A 20,991-nucleotide genomic window follows, 5' to 3' on the forward strand; every position below is an offset into this window, starting at 1 on the left:
GCCAGATCAGAAATAGCTATGGTGTCAGTTTGCATTTGGCAATGTTGTTTAAGGAAACTTTTGGGACAGTGCAGGCTCTTGTGTGCTCCTATGTGCTGGGCACAATGTTTGCTGGATACTGAGCAGGTGCTCTTGCCTTTTCTGAGAACGGGTTGAGAACTTGTTGGAGAGTGGGATCTCAGGTCCCACCTAAACTTGTTGAATCAGAATCCGCACTTAACCAGATCTCCAGGGGCTTCCAAAACACGTTCAGTTTATGCTGATACTATCCAGAGATTCAAGGAGAAAGCAGCCTCATCAGCAAGGTGTTCAAAATCTAATGGTTATGTGTTGGCATGGGGGTGAGGGTGAATCAGAAGACAGTAAGACAATTATACAGGTGACATTAAGGGAGCCAAATCAAAGATATCTTTGCTCCCCAGTGATCCAGAACCAACTGTGGGACAGACAAAGTCGTCAGGAAGTCAGGGATTAAAATATCAGCTTTATCACCAAGGATTTTGGGAGCCCATGGCTCAGAACACGGCTTCTTGCCACGGAACCACAGAAATAGAGACTTAGTCATTAGCACATAGGCAGTGCTTCCCCAAAACAAAAAGGGGAGGGGAAAAGCATGCTCAGAGTACTAATTTTCTATTGCTGCCACACTACCCAATTACCACAAATTCAGCAGCTTACACCACACCCACTTATTAGCTCATAGCTCTGTGGGTCAGAAGTCCAGCTGGGCCCCAGGGAGTTCCCAGCTCAGACACAAGGCCACAAACCAAGGTGTTGGCCAGACTGAGCTCTCATCTGGAGGTTTTGCGGGGAAAATGCACTTCCAGGCGTCTACGTTGGCAGAACGCAGTTCCTTAGGACTTCACGAGGGGGTCCTGCTTCCACGCCAGTCGTAGCCGGGGGTCACACACACTGATTGCTCTCCATTCTTGCACATGGCTCCCTCCATCATCCAGCCAACAACTCATGCACATCGGATCCTTCTCTACCCCATTTCTGCCCCAGTCTCAGGAAAGTCCACTCTTAAAGGTCTCATGTGATCAGATGAGGCCCCCAGATATTTGTCCTTTTGGTTGACTCCAAGCCAACTATTAGTGACATCAATCCCATTAGAAAAATTCCTTCTGCCATGTAACATAGCTAGGGTATGACACCCCATCCTAGTCACAGTCTTACAGATTAAAATGGGAAATCTTGGGGTTCTATTTTAGGATTCTGCCTACTATGCCTGGCTTCCATTCCCAAAGCTACTAACCAAGCAATTTAGTCTTTTATGGTGGAGGATGAATGGGATCTTGGTAAGAGGACAAGAAGTTCACACCATAGAATGTCACTCCACATAGAAACCAGGAATGTCACTCCACACGGAAACCGGGAATGTCATTCCACATAGAAACCTGAAATCAGGGGCGCCTGGGTGGCTCAGTGGGTTAAACCTCTGCCTTCAGCTCAGGTCATGATCTCAGGGTCCTGGGGTCGAGCCCCGTGTCAGGCTCTCTGCTTGGTGTGGAGCCTGCTTCCCCCTCTCTCTCTCTCTGCCTGCCTCTCTGCCTACTTGGGATCTCTCTCTGTCAAATAAATAAATAAAATCTTTAAAAAAAAAAAAAAGAAAAGAAAAGAAAAGAAACCTGAATTCAACGCTTCCCTCTTACTTACCCCACTCCTCAATGTATTCAAATAGCTATAACACAAAGTAAAATACAGTTCATGGTCATTCAGAGGACATGGAGAACATGAGGAAGCATGTATTTGGTCCTTGAGAGAAAATTTCATCTGAGGCACAGACATCACCTTCAAGATGGTGATGGAAGGTAGCCCTTAATCCTGTAGGACTGTGCAGAAGAGCTGGCTCTGAAGTTGGGGTGCATCCTGTGATGGAATTTGCAGAGCAGTGGTATGGCAGATCAATCTGGAGGTACTATATGAAATTAAGATAGGCTCCCTTGTGGGAGACCTTTGCAGGGAGACCTGGTGAAAGGCCATAAGAACCTGAACCAGAAGGATGGCAATAGGGACAGAAAAGGGGATAAATTATAGCAAAGTAACCAAAAAGAGGACTCAGCAGCAGATTGGATGAGCTCAAAGATAAATCCATGGATCCAACTTGGAAACCAGGAGGAGGCGGATGCCATGAGCAAAGCAAGAAGAGCTAGTTGGGGTGGGAGCTGATGAGTCTGACCTTCGGGAAAATGCACCCAGCAAATGTTAATTTTCTCACGCGTCTTCCGTCTTACACACACACACACACACACACGCATCTCAACTTTGGGCTTTCCCTCTCTTGGCCATTCTACCTTTCTCCTCCCTCCTCCACAAAGCACCTACCTCCCCCTCCCTACATCCATTCGCTGCCCCCATCCTCTGCTCCACTGAATGTCTTCTAGCAAAGGTCACCATGCCTCCCCCAGAGACAAATCCAATATAATTGTTTCAGTCCTCATCTCCATGGCCCCTTCTTGGCCTTGGCCTTTGAGACATGCCTTTCCTCTCAAAATTCCCATGTTCTTTTGTTTTAAAGACTCTATTCTCTCGGGCGCCAGAGCGGGGTTAGGTGGGGGTGGGGAGGAGGCTGAGTGGGTTAAACCTCTGCTTTCTGCTCAGCTCATGATCCCAGAGTCCTGGGATCGAGCCCGGCATCAGGCTCTCTGCTCAGCAGGGGGCCTGCTTCCCCATCCCCCTCTGCCTGCTTCTCTGCCTACTTGTGATCTCTCTCTCTTTCTCTGTCAAATAAATAAATAAATAAGTAAAGACTCTATTCTCTCCTCTTTCTCCTCCTAGTTCAGTCTCCTTGGTGGTTCCACCTTTTTCTAATCAACTCCTTAGATGTTGATGGTCTTGGACTCTGTCAATGCTCTCTCTCCCCAGACACAGTCTCTGTACAATGTGAAGCCACTGTAGATCTGTGTAGATCTGTGAGGACCTCTGTCCTCAATTCCTGGCTATTTTCCCCACCAGCACCCACAGCTCCTTCTTATTCATCCAAAGCCGGATTCTCGTGTCTACCCCCACACCCCTCCTCTTTTGGTCTTCTCTACTGCTGGTCATGGCACCTGGGCCAGAAGTGGGGAAAACGCTCTTCTCCCACGACCGCCCCCTCTTCCATCTCCATTGTTCCCACCTGAACACAGATGTTCACAATTCCTTGTGTGACAACCGCAGTAGCTCCCTCCCCCTCATCTCTATCCCCTCCCACTCACCTATCCACCTCGGACAGATTTACTTCCCTCTAACATGTATTAGTCACGTTGTTCTCCAGATTTCAAGGCTTTCATAGAAGCCATTGCCCTCACACTGAAGTGCAAATTTCGTCATGTTTTTAAGCTGCGTGTGACCTGTGTCATGGTGAGCACACTGATCTCAGGCTCACACTCCGACTAACTATACTAACACTATCATGTGGCTCTATTTCACAAATTCACATCTTTTCCTGCTGACCCTTCCGCCAGGAGCACCTTCTCCCCTATCCCCTTCCACCTCCCTAAACCCTTCCTCCAGCCCTGACAACCACCTGGTAAAAGCCTACCTAGCCTCCAGGAGTCACATTAAGTATCACCTCTACTATGAAGGGAGGCCTTCCCAAGCCCACCAGGCGGTATGATCTTTTCTTTTTCCTGTATCTCCTCCCACCATCTTCCTGGAGCCATGAGAGTCCATGGACACTCAGTAACACAATCACACTCCACTCTTCTCCTCTGTCCTTTGTTACCAACTAGCCTAGCACTCTGCCTGGCACATAGAAAGCTTTAGAGAACTGCTGAGGGAAGGCGATCAGGTGCTTCATATCTGGGAAAGTCCCAAAGATGTCATTTTGAAGGAGTGGAGGCAGGAAAGGACTAGGAAATTATTTAATATTTATTAGGAATTTAAAAGCTAGGGATGCCTGGGGGGCTCAGTGGGTTAAGCCTCTGCCTTCGGCTCAGGTCATGATCCCAGCATCGGGCTCTCTGCTCAGCGGGGAGCCTGCTTCCCCCTTTCTCTCTGCCTGCCTCTCTGTCTACTTGTGATCTTTGTCAAATAAATAAAAAAAATCTTTTAAAAAAAGAATTGAAAAGCTAAACGGACCTTGACTTGCTCCTCAAACTCTGTGGATGGCCAGAAATAACTTCAGACTGTGACTCCTAGACATTTGAGATTTGCAGTGTAAAGAATTTCAGGGATATTGTCTAATGGAGATGATGAAATAGGGGAGGATCAAACTGACAGATGAGATTAGAGCTTAATTTGCCAGAGCTCTACCAAGGATACCCATGAAAATACATAGTTGTGGCCAGAAAGAGACATAGCTCATCATGCATTCAGACCCGTATGTGGGCATCCGTGTGTGTGCACATGCACGCATGAGCAGAATACAGTGACTTTGTCAACTTTCCTAAACCCTCTGAGTGCAAGGTTCCTCATCGGTAAAATGGTGATAGTAATGGTGTTGTGGTAAGGATTCATGGTGTTGGTGCAGCAAGTTATATAAAAGCATTTTGGCCATTACCTGGCACTTAGTAGCATTCAGTGAGAGGAAGGGAGAAAGAAAGAAAGGCATGGACCCATGGGAGAGAGCTGGAGGGTAGGGGAGCCAAATTGAGTTCTTGCAGCCATAAACACCCAAGACGTCTCCTCTCTTACAGTTTAGGTTCTAGCATCTTTAACAACTCTTTGGGCAAATGACCGCCAACCTTCACAGGTGCCACCTCACCTGCAGACCTCCCCTGCCCCTCCCCAGCTTCATGGTGTGGCCTCAGGTGGCCTCAAGCCTACCGACACAGGACGAAGTAGGGCCACTTCCAACAGACAATACACACCCCTTTTAAACTGCGCTCACTTTTGCCCTTGTTTTTAGGTTAAAAAAAATGTGGGTTTTTCTCTCGGAACCAGTGAAATATTAGGTGTGTAAACAAAACATTTGCTTTTCTACTTTGCTCCTTCTGTGTCTCAGCCTCTGACATGGAAAGGCTTCTCAGGGTCTCATGAAAGACTTTCCAGGGTGGTTTCTAGAGACTTTCTACTGGGTCTCTTTAATATGAATTTGGCTGCCTGGTTGGTATTACTGTTGTGGATTCCTCCCCATGCTTATTAAAAGTGAACTTACTAACTTCAGGGTACATTTGATATTTCTTACCTTATCATTCATAATTAGTGCAAATGATTTTCCCCTGCTCTATTTTTTTTAAAATCTGTATGGAGTTATTTTATGTATACGCAAAGCACAATCTTGCTGTTTTGTTTTGTTTTAAGGATGCTCCTTGGAGACAGTACCTATTTAATTGCTTGAATCTTTCATCATAGGGCAGTCTTTCAGAACCCCTTATTATTTTAGTTGCTCTTTTTGCTTTGGCAAAAAATATAAGACTGAGGAGCTGTAAATCTTGTTCTCCTGCCTATTTAAACAGCGTCTGGAAATCTGAAATAATTACCTCCTTTCTTTGTTTGAAAAAAATTTTAAGATACATTAATGTTGTGGAGTAAAGTTGAAAGCTTTAGGTCTGCAATTTTTCAAATGCTCAAATCCTAAGGCTTTGAAAATGGTGTATCTTCCATGTTAATCATTCAGTGCTGAGCACTATCATATAGGAGGCTGACCCAGTAATTTCGAGATCAGAACAATGCATGTAGACATGCAAAGGAAAGAGGAGGAGCTTCAGATGACTTTGCTAATGGGTTTACCTATAACTGTATACGCAGCAGCATATAGTAAGTGATTCATATATGACCATTATCATATGATGGTTATTTTCAGTAATAACTGATGTCATTATTTCAAGAATGTTATTGTTATTTCAAGAATGAGAGGTCTCAGTATAAATAATCTGCCTCCTTAGCATAGGGAAGGAGAGTAAGCAAGCAAGGAGGAAATATTTCTAAACTGTCTTATTGGAAGTAAGTTATGATAATGTTTACCTATTTTTTTTCTTTCAAAAGATGTATTCAAAATTATTTATCTTCATGGCTTTAAAAAAGTTGTTTTTACTTCTTGCAGTTCACCTCTGCTATAATATCAATTTTCAAGTGTTTTGGCATTAAGTTAGGGTTTGGTTTTAATTTCACCTTGAATTCTGATTCACTTTTACATTCTCCAAATGTATTTCTGATATTCATATCACATTAGCATCAAATACAAAGCTTTAAAAAGGTGATTGTATGAAAGATAAAGATTCAGCACTAGCTAGGAGTGGAAAACATTTGTTAAAGTCCCCTATAACCATGTGCAAATGTAACAGTTCATTTGTTATTTGCTGGTTTACTGTTTTAAGCTATTTCTGTGCCAAAGCTGACAATATACTATAAAAATCTCCAGTGCTAAAAAGTGTGAGAGGCAATCAGCCAACAACAAAAATTAAAATAAAAATAAAAAATAAATGGCAAAAATTTAGTTTTCATACTTGCATGTAGTACTATTAGAATAAAATTCATCAACTATCAATAAATTTGGTGTTTGCTGTCAGTATATTTATACAATTATTTTTATTTTCCTACTTTCTGTTCTTTCAGAATGTGTACACGGAATGAATCCATCTAGAGATGTTCACGGTATGTTGGATTCCAAATTATATTTTAAATAAAATATGCACATTCATATGTGCATGTACATGATTTTTATCTGTGTAAATCTATAAGTAACTTATGACATAAATTAGCCAAATAATTGAGGCTTTTTTTTTTTTTGCTGATTCAAAAATACTTAAAAGCTGTTCTTCATATTGTAAATATCAAACCATATAAAACATTCCAATGAAATTTTAAATGATACTCTCAGTACCGCAGAGTAGTTTACCACAGGTGTATTCTGCTGTTATTAAATGACTCTACATGACTCTCTGAAAAAAAAAAAAAATAGAGCTTGGCTTCTATCTGTTATAACCTAGTTTATTACCTTTGTTACTGCAGTGGTAATGCAAAACTTTTATGAGGGTAAAATGTTTACTAAGCATCCTAAATTTGAAAGAAAATTAATTTTAAAAATTTCTCAGTTTGCTACTTGGGAGCTGCAGGATTATGGTGAACAGTTCACACATGAAGCACCACATCCTATGAAAACATTCATATGGAGGAAGGATATGGTGACAGAACGAAAGAATCCTGTCCCCAAAGTAATTAGATTCCAAAAGTAAAATAATCTCAAAGCCAAATCAGAGGGTGGGGGGGAGAAGGATGTTTAAATTCTAATGTTGAAAACTAGACCTTGTGTATAGCAGGTTATTTGCACAGACATTAACACGTTACTCTCTAAACAAAAATATTCTCCATCTTTGTGACATTATATCAACCGCACCAGTCTGGTTCAGAAACACTAGCCAAATACATTCTCTGGTTTTTATTTCATTGAAATGGTCCACTGAGGTAGAAAAAATTTTCTTCTAGAAATATCGCATTTTTAGAAATGTAATCTTAGAAACATGTTACTCACAGAGGAGAATTTTGATTTAAGAGAATGGTTGAGATTCTAATCTTATCTTTAGGCATATTTTATTTTTGAGAGGGTTTTAAAACAGCAAAAGTGTAAAATATTTAGGTATTTTCCGAGACCACTTTGTTTTATATTTACCTTAAGTTGAAGAAAAATGTCAAGGAGCTGTTATTTTTCCCAATGAAATTGATATTTTTCTTCCAACTAACCAAATAGTACTTTAAAATTTCCCTGTAAAAACTTACATTTCATTCCTGTTATGAGCACTATTGGAGTTTCCCCCACGCAGCAAATTTGGAAAAATCCATCTTATAGCATCTGCCCAACACGTCGCTTCGTTGTTGCCTTTTTTTTTTTTTTTTTTGGTATTATGACAAGAGTAAATTTTAGTATTATTCCAGGAGTGAGTGTGGTAATGATTCCTTTCCTTTCTCGGAGAGGCAGAGGAAGGGAAATTCTATATTGCCGCTAAAATGGACTCTTCTGGTGGGAAGGAACTTTTCATTTCGTATGCGATGTTAATGAACTTTGTAAGGTCTGTAAAAAGTCTTTCAGACTAAGGAACTCCAGGTACGCCTTAGCTGAGCCTCACGCTGCCTGCTTTCCATTCATTTTAGTTCCTCGACAAGAAAGATTGCTGCGTTTTGTTTGTTTCTGGTTTTTAAGTGTGCACCGCACCGCGCAGTTAGAGCCAGCGCAGGTCCCAGGAACCTTAAATGCGCGGCGGCCGGAGTTAGAATAAATCAGCAAAAGATTTTCTTGCTCTTATCATCCTTGTCGACGTTCAAACTCAACATTTATTGGCTGACACTCGGCTGAGCAGCGCCCACGGTGCTGCCCTTGAAGGGCTACACTTGGTGCATCTATCCCTGTACCTCTTTTCTAGGGAAAGGAACTTGACACCGCCAGGGAGACCGCCGCAGAGAGTCCGACCCGCAGCCCCTCGCAGGGTTTAGGGTTTCAAACCGCCCAAGCCCCAGAGGAGACTTCTTCTCTGACCTTTCGGCAGGACGAATTACCCCAGTCCGCTATATCCCCCAAATCAGAGCCCATTTTCGCCTCTGCCGAATTTTTGTGCACCCTCTAAGTCCGCGGGGGTCCCTGGGGACGCACTTTGGAGGCTGTCCCCAGGAGTGCTCGGTGCGCTCTTACAGCGATGTATTTGAGCCGCGGTAAAGGGGCTTAAGTCGCCCCAACTCGTCCCTAGGGCCGGCAGCGTCCGAGCCCGGCCGGGGTCCGGCAGACAGGGAGGCTTGGCCACTGAGCAATAGTTGGAATCGCTGTGCCAAGGTGAAGGGACTTTGTGGGTCTTTACTCCTGAATTGCGGCTTCTTCAAAATCATTTTTAGGGAAAAAATAAAAAGCAGTTTTCGGAGACCCCAGACCCATTAAAACGAACAAAATGCAGCAGGTTGCTGGTTGTTCTCGGGAGTGTCCCGGGTGTTCGGGAGAGGAGCGAGGGGACGGCCCACCTGGGGAGAAGCTCGGAAGGGCAGGAGGGAGCCGAGGCCTCGAGCTGGGGGACGGTGCCACGGACGCCCAGGAGCACCCATGGTGGCGAGCTGGCCGACCGCGCAGTGCGTGCATAGGGGTTTCGGGAAAAGACTGATGCGGGCGGGTCAGGACAGCGGAGGCCCCCGCGGAAGGGTTCCTGCGCCACCAGCTCCGCCGCCCGGGATAGTAGGGGCGGGAAGCGGCCGATTCCAGTCGTTTCTCCCCAAAACTGGTGTTGCTACAAGAGCGACCCAAAGGCCAGGGGGAGGGCTGCAGAGTCCCGCGCCATCGGGGGCGTTCCCGGGCGCCTGGGGCGGCAGCGAGGACGGCTGCTGCCCCCTGGCGTCCGCCCCGAGCCCGCGGCCCGCAGCGCCTCCTACGGGACCCGCGCCAGCCTCCCGGCGGCTCCGCGCAGCCCTTGCGGCCTCTCTAGTCCCGGGGCAAGGGAAGCAGCCTGGGCGCCCGGGAAGGGCCTCCCCGGCAGGCCCGCCCTGACCGACGCATCCGTTAGGCCCCAGCCGCAGAGCCCAAGAAGAATCCGGCGCGACGGCGGCCCCAGCACCCTAGCCGCGCGTTCGCAGTGGGGAAGGAGGCTGCGGGCGGGAGGGGCCCCGCGGGGGGGCGCGGGAGGGGATCCCCCACACTCTTGGGAGTTGAAGTGGATGTCTCCGTGTTGGGGGTGGGGTGACAGCCCTCCCCCGGGTGATGAGGACCCCACGGCGGGGGTGGGGCGGAGTGGGTCCCTGGAGAGCTAGGGAGCCCCTCGGCAGGCGGGGGTGGGGGTGAGGGGGGAAAGGGCCTTGCGCGCCGGGGTGGGGCCCTTCTAAGCTCCGCGAAAATGCCCCCCGCGCCGCGGGGACCGACGCTGGGGAAGTTCCCGCCCGCGCGCAAAGCCAGGGTGGGTTCAGCACCCCGGGCCGCTCGGGCGCGCGGGGGCGGGGAGAGGAACCAGCGCCGTTTCCGGGGAGCCGGAGGTGGGTGCAGGGCTCGGGCGACCTGGGCCCAGCGGTGGGCTTTCAGTATCGCCAGCGGGGGAGCCGACGCTCCCAGAACAGGGAGACAGCCCAGCGGATGCTTTCAACTTTCCCGGAGCTTGTTCTTTGGGGTCTTTTCTGATCCCGACACTCCTTTGCTCGCCGCGAAGCACACTCAGACTGAGTGGGGCGCGCTGCATAATTAAGCCGCAGCCCAGACGCGGTGAAAAACACCAATTAAAGAAAACAAACCAAGAGAGAAAACTAAAAACACAAAACCATGTTGTGGAGACCGAGAACCGTCTGGCCTCACTAAATGAATCAGCGCCACTTCTCTACTGCTGCCCACCCGGCTCTGGTGCCGCGCGGAGCCGCTCTGCGGCCCGGCCCTCGGCCCTCGGCCCTCCGGCCCCCTCGCGGCCGAATCCCACCCACGCAGAGGAAGCAGAGGCTCGGCCGTGGGTGGCCGCGCAGGGCCTGGGGCAGCCCCGGGGCTCCGGCGCCGGTCCCGGGAGCCTCGCGGCGGCCGCTGCATCTCCAGGGAGCGAGGGGCGCCTCCGTCCGGCTGGTCTCCGGCCGCGGGGCCGTTCTGGGCACGGCGCGCGGCCCAAGCCCTCCCTGGGCCAGCCGGCCTCCTCTCTTTCCACATCCTCGGTCTCCAGACCGCGGCCGCCTGTGGCGCCGCTGCGCACTGCAGCCCCGGGCGGGCGGCCGCGCGACTGTGCATGTGTGCAAAGACGCCGGGCCGCGGTTCGCACCAGGGCGGGGCCTCGGGCGAATGTGTGTGTGTGTGCGTGTGCGTGCGTGGATGCGGGTGCGCGGGGAGAGCGGGGAGGCCGCGGTAGCCTCGGACTCTCCGCGGGGGCTGCGTACAGTAGCGCGCGACGGCGGCGGCGGCGGCGGGGGCGCGCGGGCCAATTCCAGGAGCCCGCGGCCGTGAGCCGCGCCCAGGCTGATACCGGAAAGGCCTGTGATTGGCCGGCGGCCGCCCCTATGCAAACGAGCTGAGGGAATGGAATTCCTCGGGCCGGGCTTACAGTAAAAGCACGTTCATTTCCAGGCACTCTCATTCATAGAGCCAGCGGGCGCAGGCGGGACGGGCGCCCCGCGGCCGGACCCAGCCAGGGCACCACGCTGCCCGGCCTTGCGCCGGCAGGCACCTCTTCCTGGGGCTCCTGGGGACGCCAGAAGAAAGTCAACCCTTGCTGCTTCTTCTTGACCTGCGTTGGAGCTACGATTTTTTTTTTTCTTTCTCTTTCTTGAATGAATTGGTTTCTTGGCTGGCTGTTCAACTTCTTTCCTGCCTGTGAACTTTTCCCCGGTTGTTTCCTTTGACAACTGCAGGAGAAAGTGTGCTGTGCTTCGAGGCAAGCCGTGAAGTTGCGTGTGCGTGGCAGTGTGCGTGGGAGTGTGACTGCGTGTATAATTCGAGCCACCCCGTCTGTCGATCAGCGCTGCGGAGCCTCTCAAGGCCCGCTCCACCTGCTGCGGTTCCGCGGTGATCGTAGGTATAGGTGCGTCCCGGCATTTAACCGGCCGGCGCTGGGGCGACGTTGGAGGAAGATCATCTCGCTACTGCCCAAGTCGGGCTGACTCACCCAGTCGATGTAGACAGTGGCTGGCTTCGGAAGGGTGCGTGTCTGCGTGCGTGTGACTCGGCTGCTGCTCACCTCCCACCAACCACAGGATCAGCCACAAACTTAACCAACATCCCCAAACCCGAGTTCTCAGATGTGGAGAGCTGTACTCTGAGTGTCATCGACTTGGACTTTTTTTTTTTCTTTTAAGATTAGCTTTTCTTTGAAAAACTGAATTTTCTGAACTGAGCGTTTTGCCAGAATTTATTAAGAGAACATGACAAGTATTTCTAGCCCAGCCCTTCTTCAACTACTGAAGATTATTTTCAAGGCTACTTAAAAAAAGAATCAGCAGCGAACATTAATGGATTTCTGTTGTGTTTAAGTTCTCTACAGATTGAACTGTAAATATTTTATGAAGTAGAGCATATGTATATATTTATATATACGTGCACATACATTAGTAGCATGACCTTTGGAAGTAGCAGCTCTTGCTTTTGAGGACCGAAGCCAGTTTTGCATGATGAAAGTGGCTCTGTGTACGGAGGACACTCGTATATTTTGTGTTGTACTGGGACTTTAGACAAAACTCACCTGGAAAAAAAAAAAAAACTGACAGGCGATTTACTACTGGAACTTTCAAATTATGTATTTGCTGGTCATTTTGCTCTCCGTATAAATATTTTAGTAAGTGTATGGGAATTTTGCCTCCGGGAACTTTTTTTTTTTTTTTTTTTAACAGCCAAAGACTGAAGTTAAACTCTCAAAGCAAGACTCAGAAGACAGTTTCCCTCGGCATTTGACTTTGGATTCTAGTCGCCCATTTTTTAAAGCTTTAAGCTGTCGGTTGCTAGGAGCCCTGCCGGGTGTAAGGCTGACCGGCATCACAGAACTCCCCCCGCTCCTGGAGTGTTAGTAACTTGGTCTCCCGCCTCCCCCCAGTCCCCTTCCCCCCGCAGCAATAAAGGCCCCTGAACTTGTATGTTGGTCTCCCTGGAGCTGCTTGCCGAAGATCCGCGCCCCTGTCGCCGCGTGGTAGGAGCTGTTTGCAGGGTCCTAACTCAATCGGCTTGTTGTGATGCGTATCCCCGTAGATGCCAGCACGAGCCGCCGCTTCACGCCGCCTTCCACCGCGCTGAGCCCGGGCAAGATGAGCGAGGCGCTGCCGCTGGGCGCCCCGGACGCCGGCGCCGCCCTGGCCGGCAAGCTGAGGAGTGGCGACCGCAGCATGGTGGAGGTGCTGGCCGACCACCCCGGCGAGCTGGTGCGCACGGACAGCCCCAACTTCCTCTGCTCCGTGCTGCCCACGCACTGGCGCTGCAACAAGACCCTGCCCATCGCTTTCAAGGTACTCGGCCCGGAGCGGGTGGCGGGAGGACAGGACAGGCGAAGGCCGGCGGAGGCCGGGGGCGATCCGGGAGGGCAGCGGCCAGGCGGGCGGGGCCGGGTTCTAGAAAGGGGCCGGCGCTGCCCCCCGCGGCCCCTGGTCCATCCTCCTGCTCTCGGGACACCGGGGATGCTGGGTTGCAGTGGCGATCCTCGGTGTGTGTGTACGGGGGTGGGTGGGGTGGGATCCGCAGGGGCTGCCCCCGGGGAGGCCTGAAAACAATCTGGATGCCCCCAGAGGGGTCCACTGAGGGCCGCCCGAGAGCTCCCTGACAGAGGTCCTTAGCTTTGCTATAAAGTAGAAAAAGTTTTGACCCAGCTCTGGCAAGCCTGTCTGCTCCCTTGCTTCTCCCCCGACCCCTGGCTTGACACCCAAGCCTTTCTGCCTCCCTCCGATGGAGGCATCAGGAAATAAAGCTACTTTTATACTTTCGGGTCAGTGAAAATAAACTGACAAGGAAAACTGTCAAGGCTTCCTACCCCCACCCCGTCTTTAACAGTCCCATCGAAATTAGCATGTCCAAAGTCCACGGAGGGCGTAGTTAGCTTTGCAAAAGTTTTCTGAAGAGTTTTTTTTGCAGCTTCTAGTCTGCTCCTGCCAGAAGCCGCAAGTAGCGAATCCTGTTTCTTTTCCTGGAACCCTCCCGAACCTTATCTCTGGCTCACCTAGATTAAGCCTGGGGCCTGGAAAGGTGGCAAGGCTGTCTTCTGCGAGTCGGGGTCTAACCTGCCCGGGGCATTTCTGTCTGAGGAGGCGGGTGGCGTGGATCCCGCAACTTAAGATGAACCGCTCAAGGGGTCGTCTTTCACTTGAGCCCCTAATCTTGCCCTAGCGTCAAGCTGCCTTTAAAACCCTCGGCCTTCGAGGGGGATATAGAAACACCACTGGGCGTTTTAAAACCAACACTGAAAAAGTAAAATTGAATTTAAAAACAACCACCACCACCACCGCCTCCCCACCTCCTACGCACACACCCCGGCCAAAACCAGTAGAAATTTAATTTGGGGGGTGGGGATTCTATTCTTCCGTCTTCACGGGGTTTAAGAAGGGGCAACTTGTTAGTACAATCTGTAGTCGTTTCCTGTTCTTTGAAAGGGCTGAGAGAGGCAGGTGGTAGGGGGAGCTGTAAAGATCAGCTACTCTTTCTTTTTTAAGGTAATTGTGCCCTTTAAGGGGAGATTAATTTAACATAAGCTTTTTCTTTTTTTTAATGGTTCCAGGCCTCTACTGGATCTTGATCTAGTTACAATGGGCAGTGTTCGCTTTTTTGTAAAGTACTGTGGAGTTCTTTAATTTTAAGCTTTATGCACCTTCCGAACTTACATTTTGATTCCGAGAACAAAAGAAAATATGTCATTGCGTATGTGTCTAGAAGTGCCTCAGTGTTCTGGAAGCAGAAGGTTTTGAGGGGAAGGGAATGGGGATTGGGTTGAGCAGCCCAACTGAGCTATTCCCCTGCTGTCCTTCATCTCTGTAGATTTGGGCGGTGAGCTTATTTCAATTTTAAATAATTCTAATCTCTTTACCTAAACAGGCTCCTCTAGCTAGAAGACAGGACTGAGTCCACCCAGTGACAGGGGACTAGACAGGGCTTGGCCCTGGGGCCTCTTTCAGATAAGAGCAGAGGGAGGAGACAAAGCTGATAACACCCATAGGGTCATTTAAACCGGGTGCCCCTGACACACCAACGGAGTGGGTTCTAAGATCTGTGGCTTCCTTTGGGGGTAAATCAGGATCTCTTCTGGATGTCCCCTCCTCTGCCAGGAACCAACGCCCAAACATATCAAAACACTAACTGATTAATAATCTTCAGGAGGTGAAGTGATGGGGTTTCTCAAGCCGCCCCAAGACAAGCATTATATGTTTTTTCTAAAACACTGTAAAAAATCATATAACTTGCTTTTATGAGGCATCAGGGGATTCTTTCCGTAGAAATCTTAGTAACCAAAGAAATTTCTTTTTTCAAAATGGCAATTGACTTTAAAATAAAATTTAAAAAAAAATCGGATTTGTTTTACTGAGTAATAGTTTGTCGTCTACTAAATGACCAAGGCATAGTTCTCTTGAAAAAACTTCAAGTGGGTCTTGAGAACATATGGAGGAAAGGGAAGGACAGCGGAGAAATGAGGCCACTTGAGTAATATCTGTCAGCACTCCGTCCCCATCAAGAGAGGCCTCTTCCTGAAGGAAGCCTGCTCCCTGCACAACTGAAGGGGCAGACAGAATTTTCAGTGAGGGAACGAACCCAAAGGTTAGGCAGAAAAACAAGCTAGCCTGCACAACGTGACTGTGTCCAGGTTGATTGCTTCCGTATCCTTGGCCCCAGTCCGCACTTAGCCATCTACCTGCCTCCCGGACAGTTTCTGTACAAATTACGACTTCAAAATGTGGATTTCAAATAAGCCCCAGACAATCATTTTAAGTAGTTCGTCGGTAAACAATGACTATATTCCCTGCAATAAGGAGGAGATAATGTGAAACAGTGATAAAGTCAGATGATATTGATGAACAGAGCATTTAAGTGATTCTCTCCCAGTCTCTGAAATCCTATGTGTAAATCCCCTGTTTGAATCTTAGAAACTAAAGGGAGACTTCGAATTATGAGTTTTTCCTTCAAATGGATTAAAATCTTCCTGTTTGCTTATCCTGGACCCCAAAACATACCCCACCCTCATTTTTCCCATGGAACACCTTTATTTTATTTTATTTTTTTTTTTAGTATAGAAAAGAGAGCTATTTTACTACTGGGAAAATCTTCAGTTTGCTACAAGTTACCCGCTATTTCCAGAAGCAGTCTAAAGAGCTATGTAGATGACTTAGGATATATATGTATTTTTAAATACTGCAATTTTACAGTTTGTTTAGGCCCCGGTACACCAGGGTCCAAAGGCATAAACATGCCATCAGCAAGTTCAGAGGTTTTGGATGCTAATAGTCATATTCTTTCCGTAAGAAAGCAGTAAGTAGTGTTTCTGTCGGCAAGACTGCAGTCCCTAGGTATGCATTAAATGTCATCTTGGCTGAATTCTGGGTTCCACTCCACAGCTTTCTTTGAAACTCTGGAAAATTAAGGGATTTGAAATAAATGAATTGTAACTGTAATTTCAACCTAATTAGAGTTGTTCGAACTGCCAGTTTGAACTGTGAACAGCCTAGCCATCCCCAGTGTGGGGAGACTCATGAAGTGCACAGGAGGGCTGATGTTTTGCCCAACTTCCTGATATTTTAAAAACAGAGAAGTAAAATGAAATATGAGATATCCTTTGGCCAGCAAGTCCCTTCTTGTCTGTTTGGTCTGTGTTAAAATGTAAATGTTTGTGTTTCCTTACCTATTGTTTATAGCTTTTCATTCCAGTTCCTTCTCTTTTTTTCTGTTTGAAGTGAGATTTTTTTTATGCTGTTCTTATTGTCTATCAGTGAGACAATCTGTACCAAATTAGCAGACGTGTTAGTTTTAATTTTTTTAATTTTTTAATCTAGTCTAAGTGTGCTTGTTAACAATTAGACGATATATGTTATTAGTGTAATTTAATATTCTTCCCTATCCTCCTGCCAAAAAAAGAGAAAGAAGATCTCTCTGAGATCAATAAAATACAAAACAAAAGAAAATTATCTTCAAGCACCCACATATCTTTGACCTTTGCTGCATTTTTTTTTAGAAAGGGAGGGGTAGAAAGGGTTAAACTGCTAATTTTGTTATTCTTAAATTCCAACATCAACAACCTTTTCATATTTAGCCACCATGGTCATTTTACTCTATATTTGTTTCTACTTGGTGAAGGTCTCCTGAGTTTGCCAAAAACTGACAAGGATAGTTTTGGAAAGATGAGAGAGGAGCAGAGCAGGCCTGGAGCACTGTGAGAGGAGCCAGTGGGAGGACGGTGATTTAGCATACATTTTGGAAGATAGACAACAAGATTTACTTATTTTAACCTCTTCCCAGATTCTTCCCCAACAAGAAATTATTCAGTTTGAGAACCACGTAGTTAAGTATAACTAAATGTCGGATTAAAATAGAGAAGCCAGGTCATCACAGGGAGATGGGGATGAGGAAGTAAAAATATGTGTTCAAGGAGGGCATTTCAACACTGTGAGCTAATTTTACAGAAGGAAGTGAAAACAGTGAGAGAAAAAAAGTGGAAAAAATTTTCAGAGACTGAAAAAAGCAGAATAGAGCAAGCACATTTTGTGGGAATAGGAGAAAAAAGGTAAAATATGTAAATAACTGATCAGGGAGATATATTTCAATGATGTTTTCGAAACAAAAGGGAATTGTCGTATTACTGCTCTTAATTAAAAGGCAACAAACACACTTATAATGGGAACTAAATATCTAATTAGAGAGTGCTTGGGGAATAAATAGCTGTGTTTTTAAATCTCCTTCATAGAAAACATGCCCAGCATTGGGATGGAAAGGATTAGGAAGAAAGATAAAAGCCCAGACTGTGCTCCACAGAGCAAGTGGGTAAGACAGGTGAACATATCTATCTATTGCTGGGCCGGCTCTGGTCCCCTGGCCCCTTGTGATGAGATGGCTTGTCCTCCCTGTCATACTCTTCAGAATCTGAGAGCTGAAGCATCACAAGGAATAAAAGCAGGAGGTGGTCACCTGGATGACACGGGGAAGGGGTAATGGCCAAGCAGGCAACGAAGATGGGCATTTCAAGAAACAATGGCTCTGCTATCGTATGAGGGAGCCTATGGCAGCCTTATTTACAGGCAGAAAAAGGGAATTGAAAATATAGGTTTTAACCCAAGTATGTCATGATGCTTAGGTAAAAAGGAATAATAATCCCTGGAGAATTCATTGCTCTTACAACTCAGATACAGAATGAAGAAAGTGATTATATAATTGAATGATTAACACACAATTCACTACTGAGAAATTACCATGAGGAGTATCAGAAATGATAGGAATAGGAAAAAGTTGGGGCATTTTGATTTGAAATCCTACGACCACTTTAAAAAAATAGAAACAATGGAAGTACAGCTAATAATAATTATCTAGCCCCTAAAAAATCTTTTCCAGAAGAGTCAAATGATGGTCAAGAACTAGAACCAACTGCACAAACCATCTTTATGTCATGCTCTTCAGAGCATTTTATCTTGAAATTACTGCTTTTTTATGACCTGAATGTCAAAAATATTTATCCACCAGTTTTCTTCAGTAGCCCTATTAGGAAATCCATTCCTATTCAGTTACATTAAAGGAATTCTTGAAGATCGTCTGGGCTTGGGGAAAACCTCAGTCATCTATCAGGACATGGTTGACACATCTAGGGGACCCACAGATACAAAAATGCCACGTAGTTCCACTCCTGAATTCAGAGCAGTACACGAAAGTGAGACCCCTCTTCTCTGAGGTCTGTTGACTTTGCAATTAGTAATGAGCAAAGAGTAGATTTCTGATTTTTTGCCTTGCATGCCAGAATTCCCAGCTACTGATAATCAAAATAAGAGAAGCAAGTAGGGGGTCTCAAAGAGGAACTACAAAGGGAGAGTCATTCAAGAATCATCAGCAAGTCAGTTGTAAAGATTGAATTTAATTTTAGCAGAAATAAGTTTAAACACCTAAAAGCAAAGTGAGCCCTGTGAGACCTGTCAGTGGACGTCTGGATAAGCGAGCAATGGGTTAGGTTATAAACTTACAAACAGAATAAATTGCATTTCTCAGATATTAAGATGATTGCATTCGTGAAAAAGCATAGTTTTCAAAGTCCTTGCAGTCTTGTCCCAGCTGCACCAAGTGACCTTAGATGGCTTTATTAGGTGAATGTTCTAGGACTCCAAAATTTATATTTAGTTCTGCATAATGGTGTTCAAAGAAATCCTTCCCATTAATAACTTTCTTGTTGTCTTGCTTATCCCTTGCAAACTTAAAGAGGATCACTAGGGCACCTGGGTGACACAGTCATTTGAGCCTCCAACTCTTGATTTCAGTTCACGTCATGATCTCAGGGTCATAAGATCAAGCCCCATTATGGGCTCTGCACTCAGATCAGAATCTGCTTGAGAATCACTCCCGCTCTCCCCTCCCCCTGCTCTCTTGTGCGCGCACTCTCTCTCTCTCTCTCTAAAATAAATAAATACTTTTTTTTAAAGGATCACTTAATTTTAATTTTAAAACAATTAACATCAGTGGCATAAAAGTGTACAACATTTCTGATGTCTGCATCTGTCCCTTGGTTGGTGTTTAGGTGGTGGCTCTGGGGGATGTCCCTGATGGCACTCTAGTCACTGTGATGGCGGGCAATGACGAAAACTACTCAGCTGAACTGAGAAATGCCACCGCAGCCATGAAAAACCAAGTTGCAAGATTCAATGACCTCAGGTTTGTCGGTCGGAGTGGAAGAGGTATGTATCTGTCGAAACTAAAATGGGAGTGCAGGGTCTTACATGGCAACAAATCCAAATTTCAAAACTTCTAGAAGTGTCTGTGATGTTCTAGAAATGCCTGTGATGTTCTAGAAGTTTCTGTGATGGGATCCCTGGAAGCACAGTCTTTCTTGTTGATATTGCTACTTGAAGCTTTTAAAAATTACTGATTTAAAATGTGGTATCTTTTTAAGAATCTATCTTTACATTGTTGCTTTCTATTAGTGAATTAGTTCAAGGGTGATTTGGAACATGCAAAGCATGAATTGTGAATTTCAAGGAAATTCCTCCCATCTTTACAAAAATGTAAAAATATAAAACTCACCATCACGGAAACTAAGACTATACAACTAGTAATCTCTACTTGATAATTATAAAAAATGTATATCATGGAAGACTTTAACTTAGAATCCATGTGCTATCTATGACAAGGAACAGAGTTTCAAATGATCACTTGTGATCATTTTAAGAGATGTACAGTAGATGGTTATTGAAATGTGGTTTCAAGTAAATTTACCATTTTACAATAAATACGAAGACATTATCATTCTGGTTTGGCAAATGTGATGACATTTATGAACTTCCTGTCGCATGTAATGTGGATGCCTTCTTATTATTTGGGGGAGTGGTCAGACCCAGTTAACGTTTTAGTACCGATCTGTTCGAGACTGGATTACCCAAAGGAACTGTTGGGTCAGCGCAGTTCACATGTGTGGTTTTATTTTTCTGTGCCTGTTACTAAAGTATTAGAGCAGAGAGAGGAATTTTGGCCTGTAATCTCCTCTGGTTTCCAGTTATTTTCAAATATTGTGTTTTCTCTGTATTGTAAGAACTGAAGTCGTATTTTATAAATAGCATTAAGTACTAGAAGTTTAATGGAAGGAGGAAGGAGAATTTTGAAAACCTCATTTTCATAATATGTATTGAATAAGCTAATGAATAAAAGATATTTTGAGTATAATAAAAAAAGACATGATAAATACATAAACAGCAGTAGATGACTCTTGTATTAAAAAAAAGTAAAGCATAACCAGTGGACATTGAAACATAAGACTAATCGTTACTCTTTATAAAGACATTCAAAAATACCAGAAAATCTGTGTTTGATTAGTCAAAGAGGGGAAGGGGTAAATGTGTGTTGCTCTTTTGGACCTTCCTTTTTGCTGTCTTAGCTGCCCACAGTATTTTCAAAATAGAATCCTAGGTGGAGAAAATTTAAAAAAAAAAAAAAACACAAAACTTATAACGTGATTGAAAATATATGTTCATAATACTAACTATGTTAATAATAGGGTAATACAAAGAAAATTGTATCCACTTATTGAAAGCAGGAGAGATCCTATAACATATGAAAGCATAAAGTCATTAAATGGGTTCATTTGTTATATTAAAAGTCCCCGCCTTTCTGTAAATGGAATTCACATTATGATTCAGAGATGTGTGTTTGGAAAACATCTTGAAGGCTTCAGATGAGGAGCTGGCAGAGCAGGTGAGAAGCCAATAAAACACAAAGGCTCCTACTGCTTGGCCTCTGCCTACCAGCCTAGCTGACAATCTTAATTCAGTTCTTGTGGGTTTGTTCTGTTAGGGACGATGGCGGAGGCCCCTTGGGTTGCCTTTCCAGGGAAAGTCCTATTGTCATAGTGTGCATCGATGAAGGACCCCGTGTCAGGTTTTGGTTAGAAAAGTTTGGGAACCATGAAGGGATGGTGCCTGCGAAGCTTTCCCATGAGAAGAGCTGTAGGGCTTTGGGGCAGTGTGCAGTAAGTCGGCGATAATAAAGACTGG

General features: G+C 45.9%; 1 protein-coding gene across 1 annotated transcript in view; it reads left to right on the forward strand.

The window, feature by feature from the left end:
* The window catches only part of RUNX1 (RUNX family transcription factor 1), a 246,307-nt gene that overhangs the window by 146,735 nt on the left and 78,581 nt on the right, over positions 1-20,991 (forward strand). The window contains exons 4-6 of the mRNA XM_080807548.1: positions 6,481-6,519; positions 12,536-12,789; positions 19,026-19,182. Coding sequence (XP_080663674.1) covers positions 6,481-6,519; positions 12,536-12,789; positions 19,026-19,182 — 450 coding nt within the window. The remainder of the gene's footprint in view (positions 1-6,480; positions 6,520-12,535; positions 12,790-19,025; positions 19,183-20,991) is intronic.

The sequence above is a fragment of the Martes martes genome, assembly GCF_963455335.1.
Source record: "Martes martes genome assembly, chromosome: 1".
In the NCBI taxonomy this organism is placed as follows: Eukaryota; Metazoa; Chordata; class Mammalia; order Carnivora; family Mustelidae; genus Martes; species Martes martes.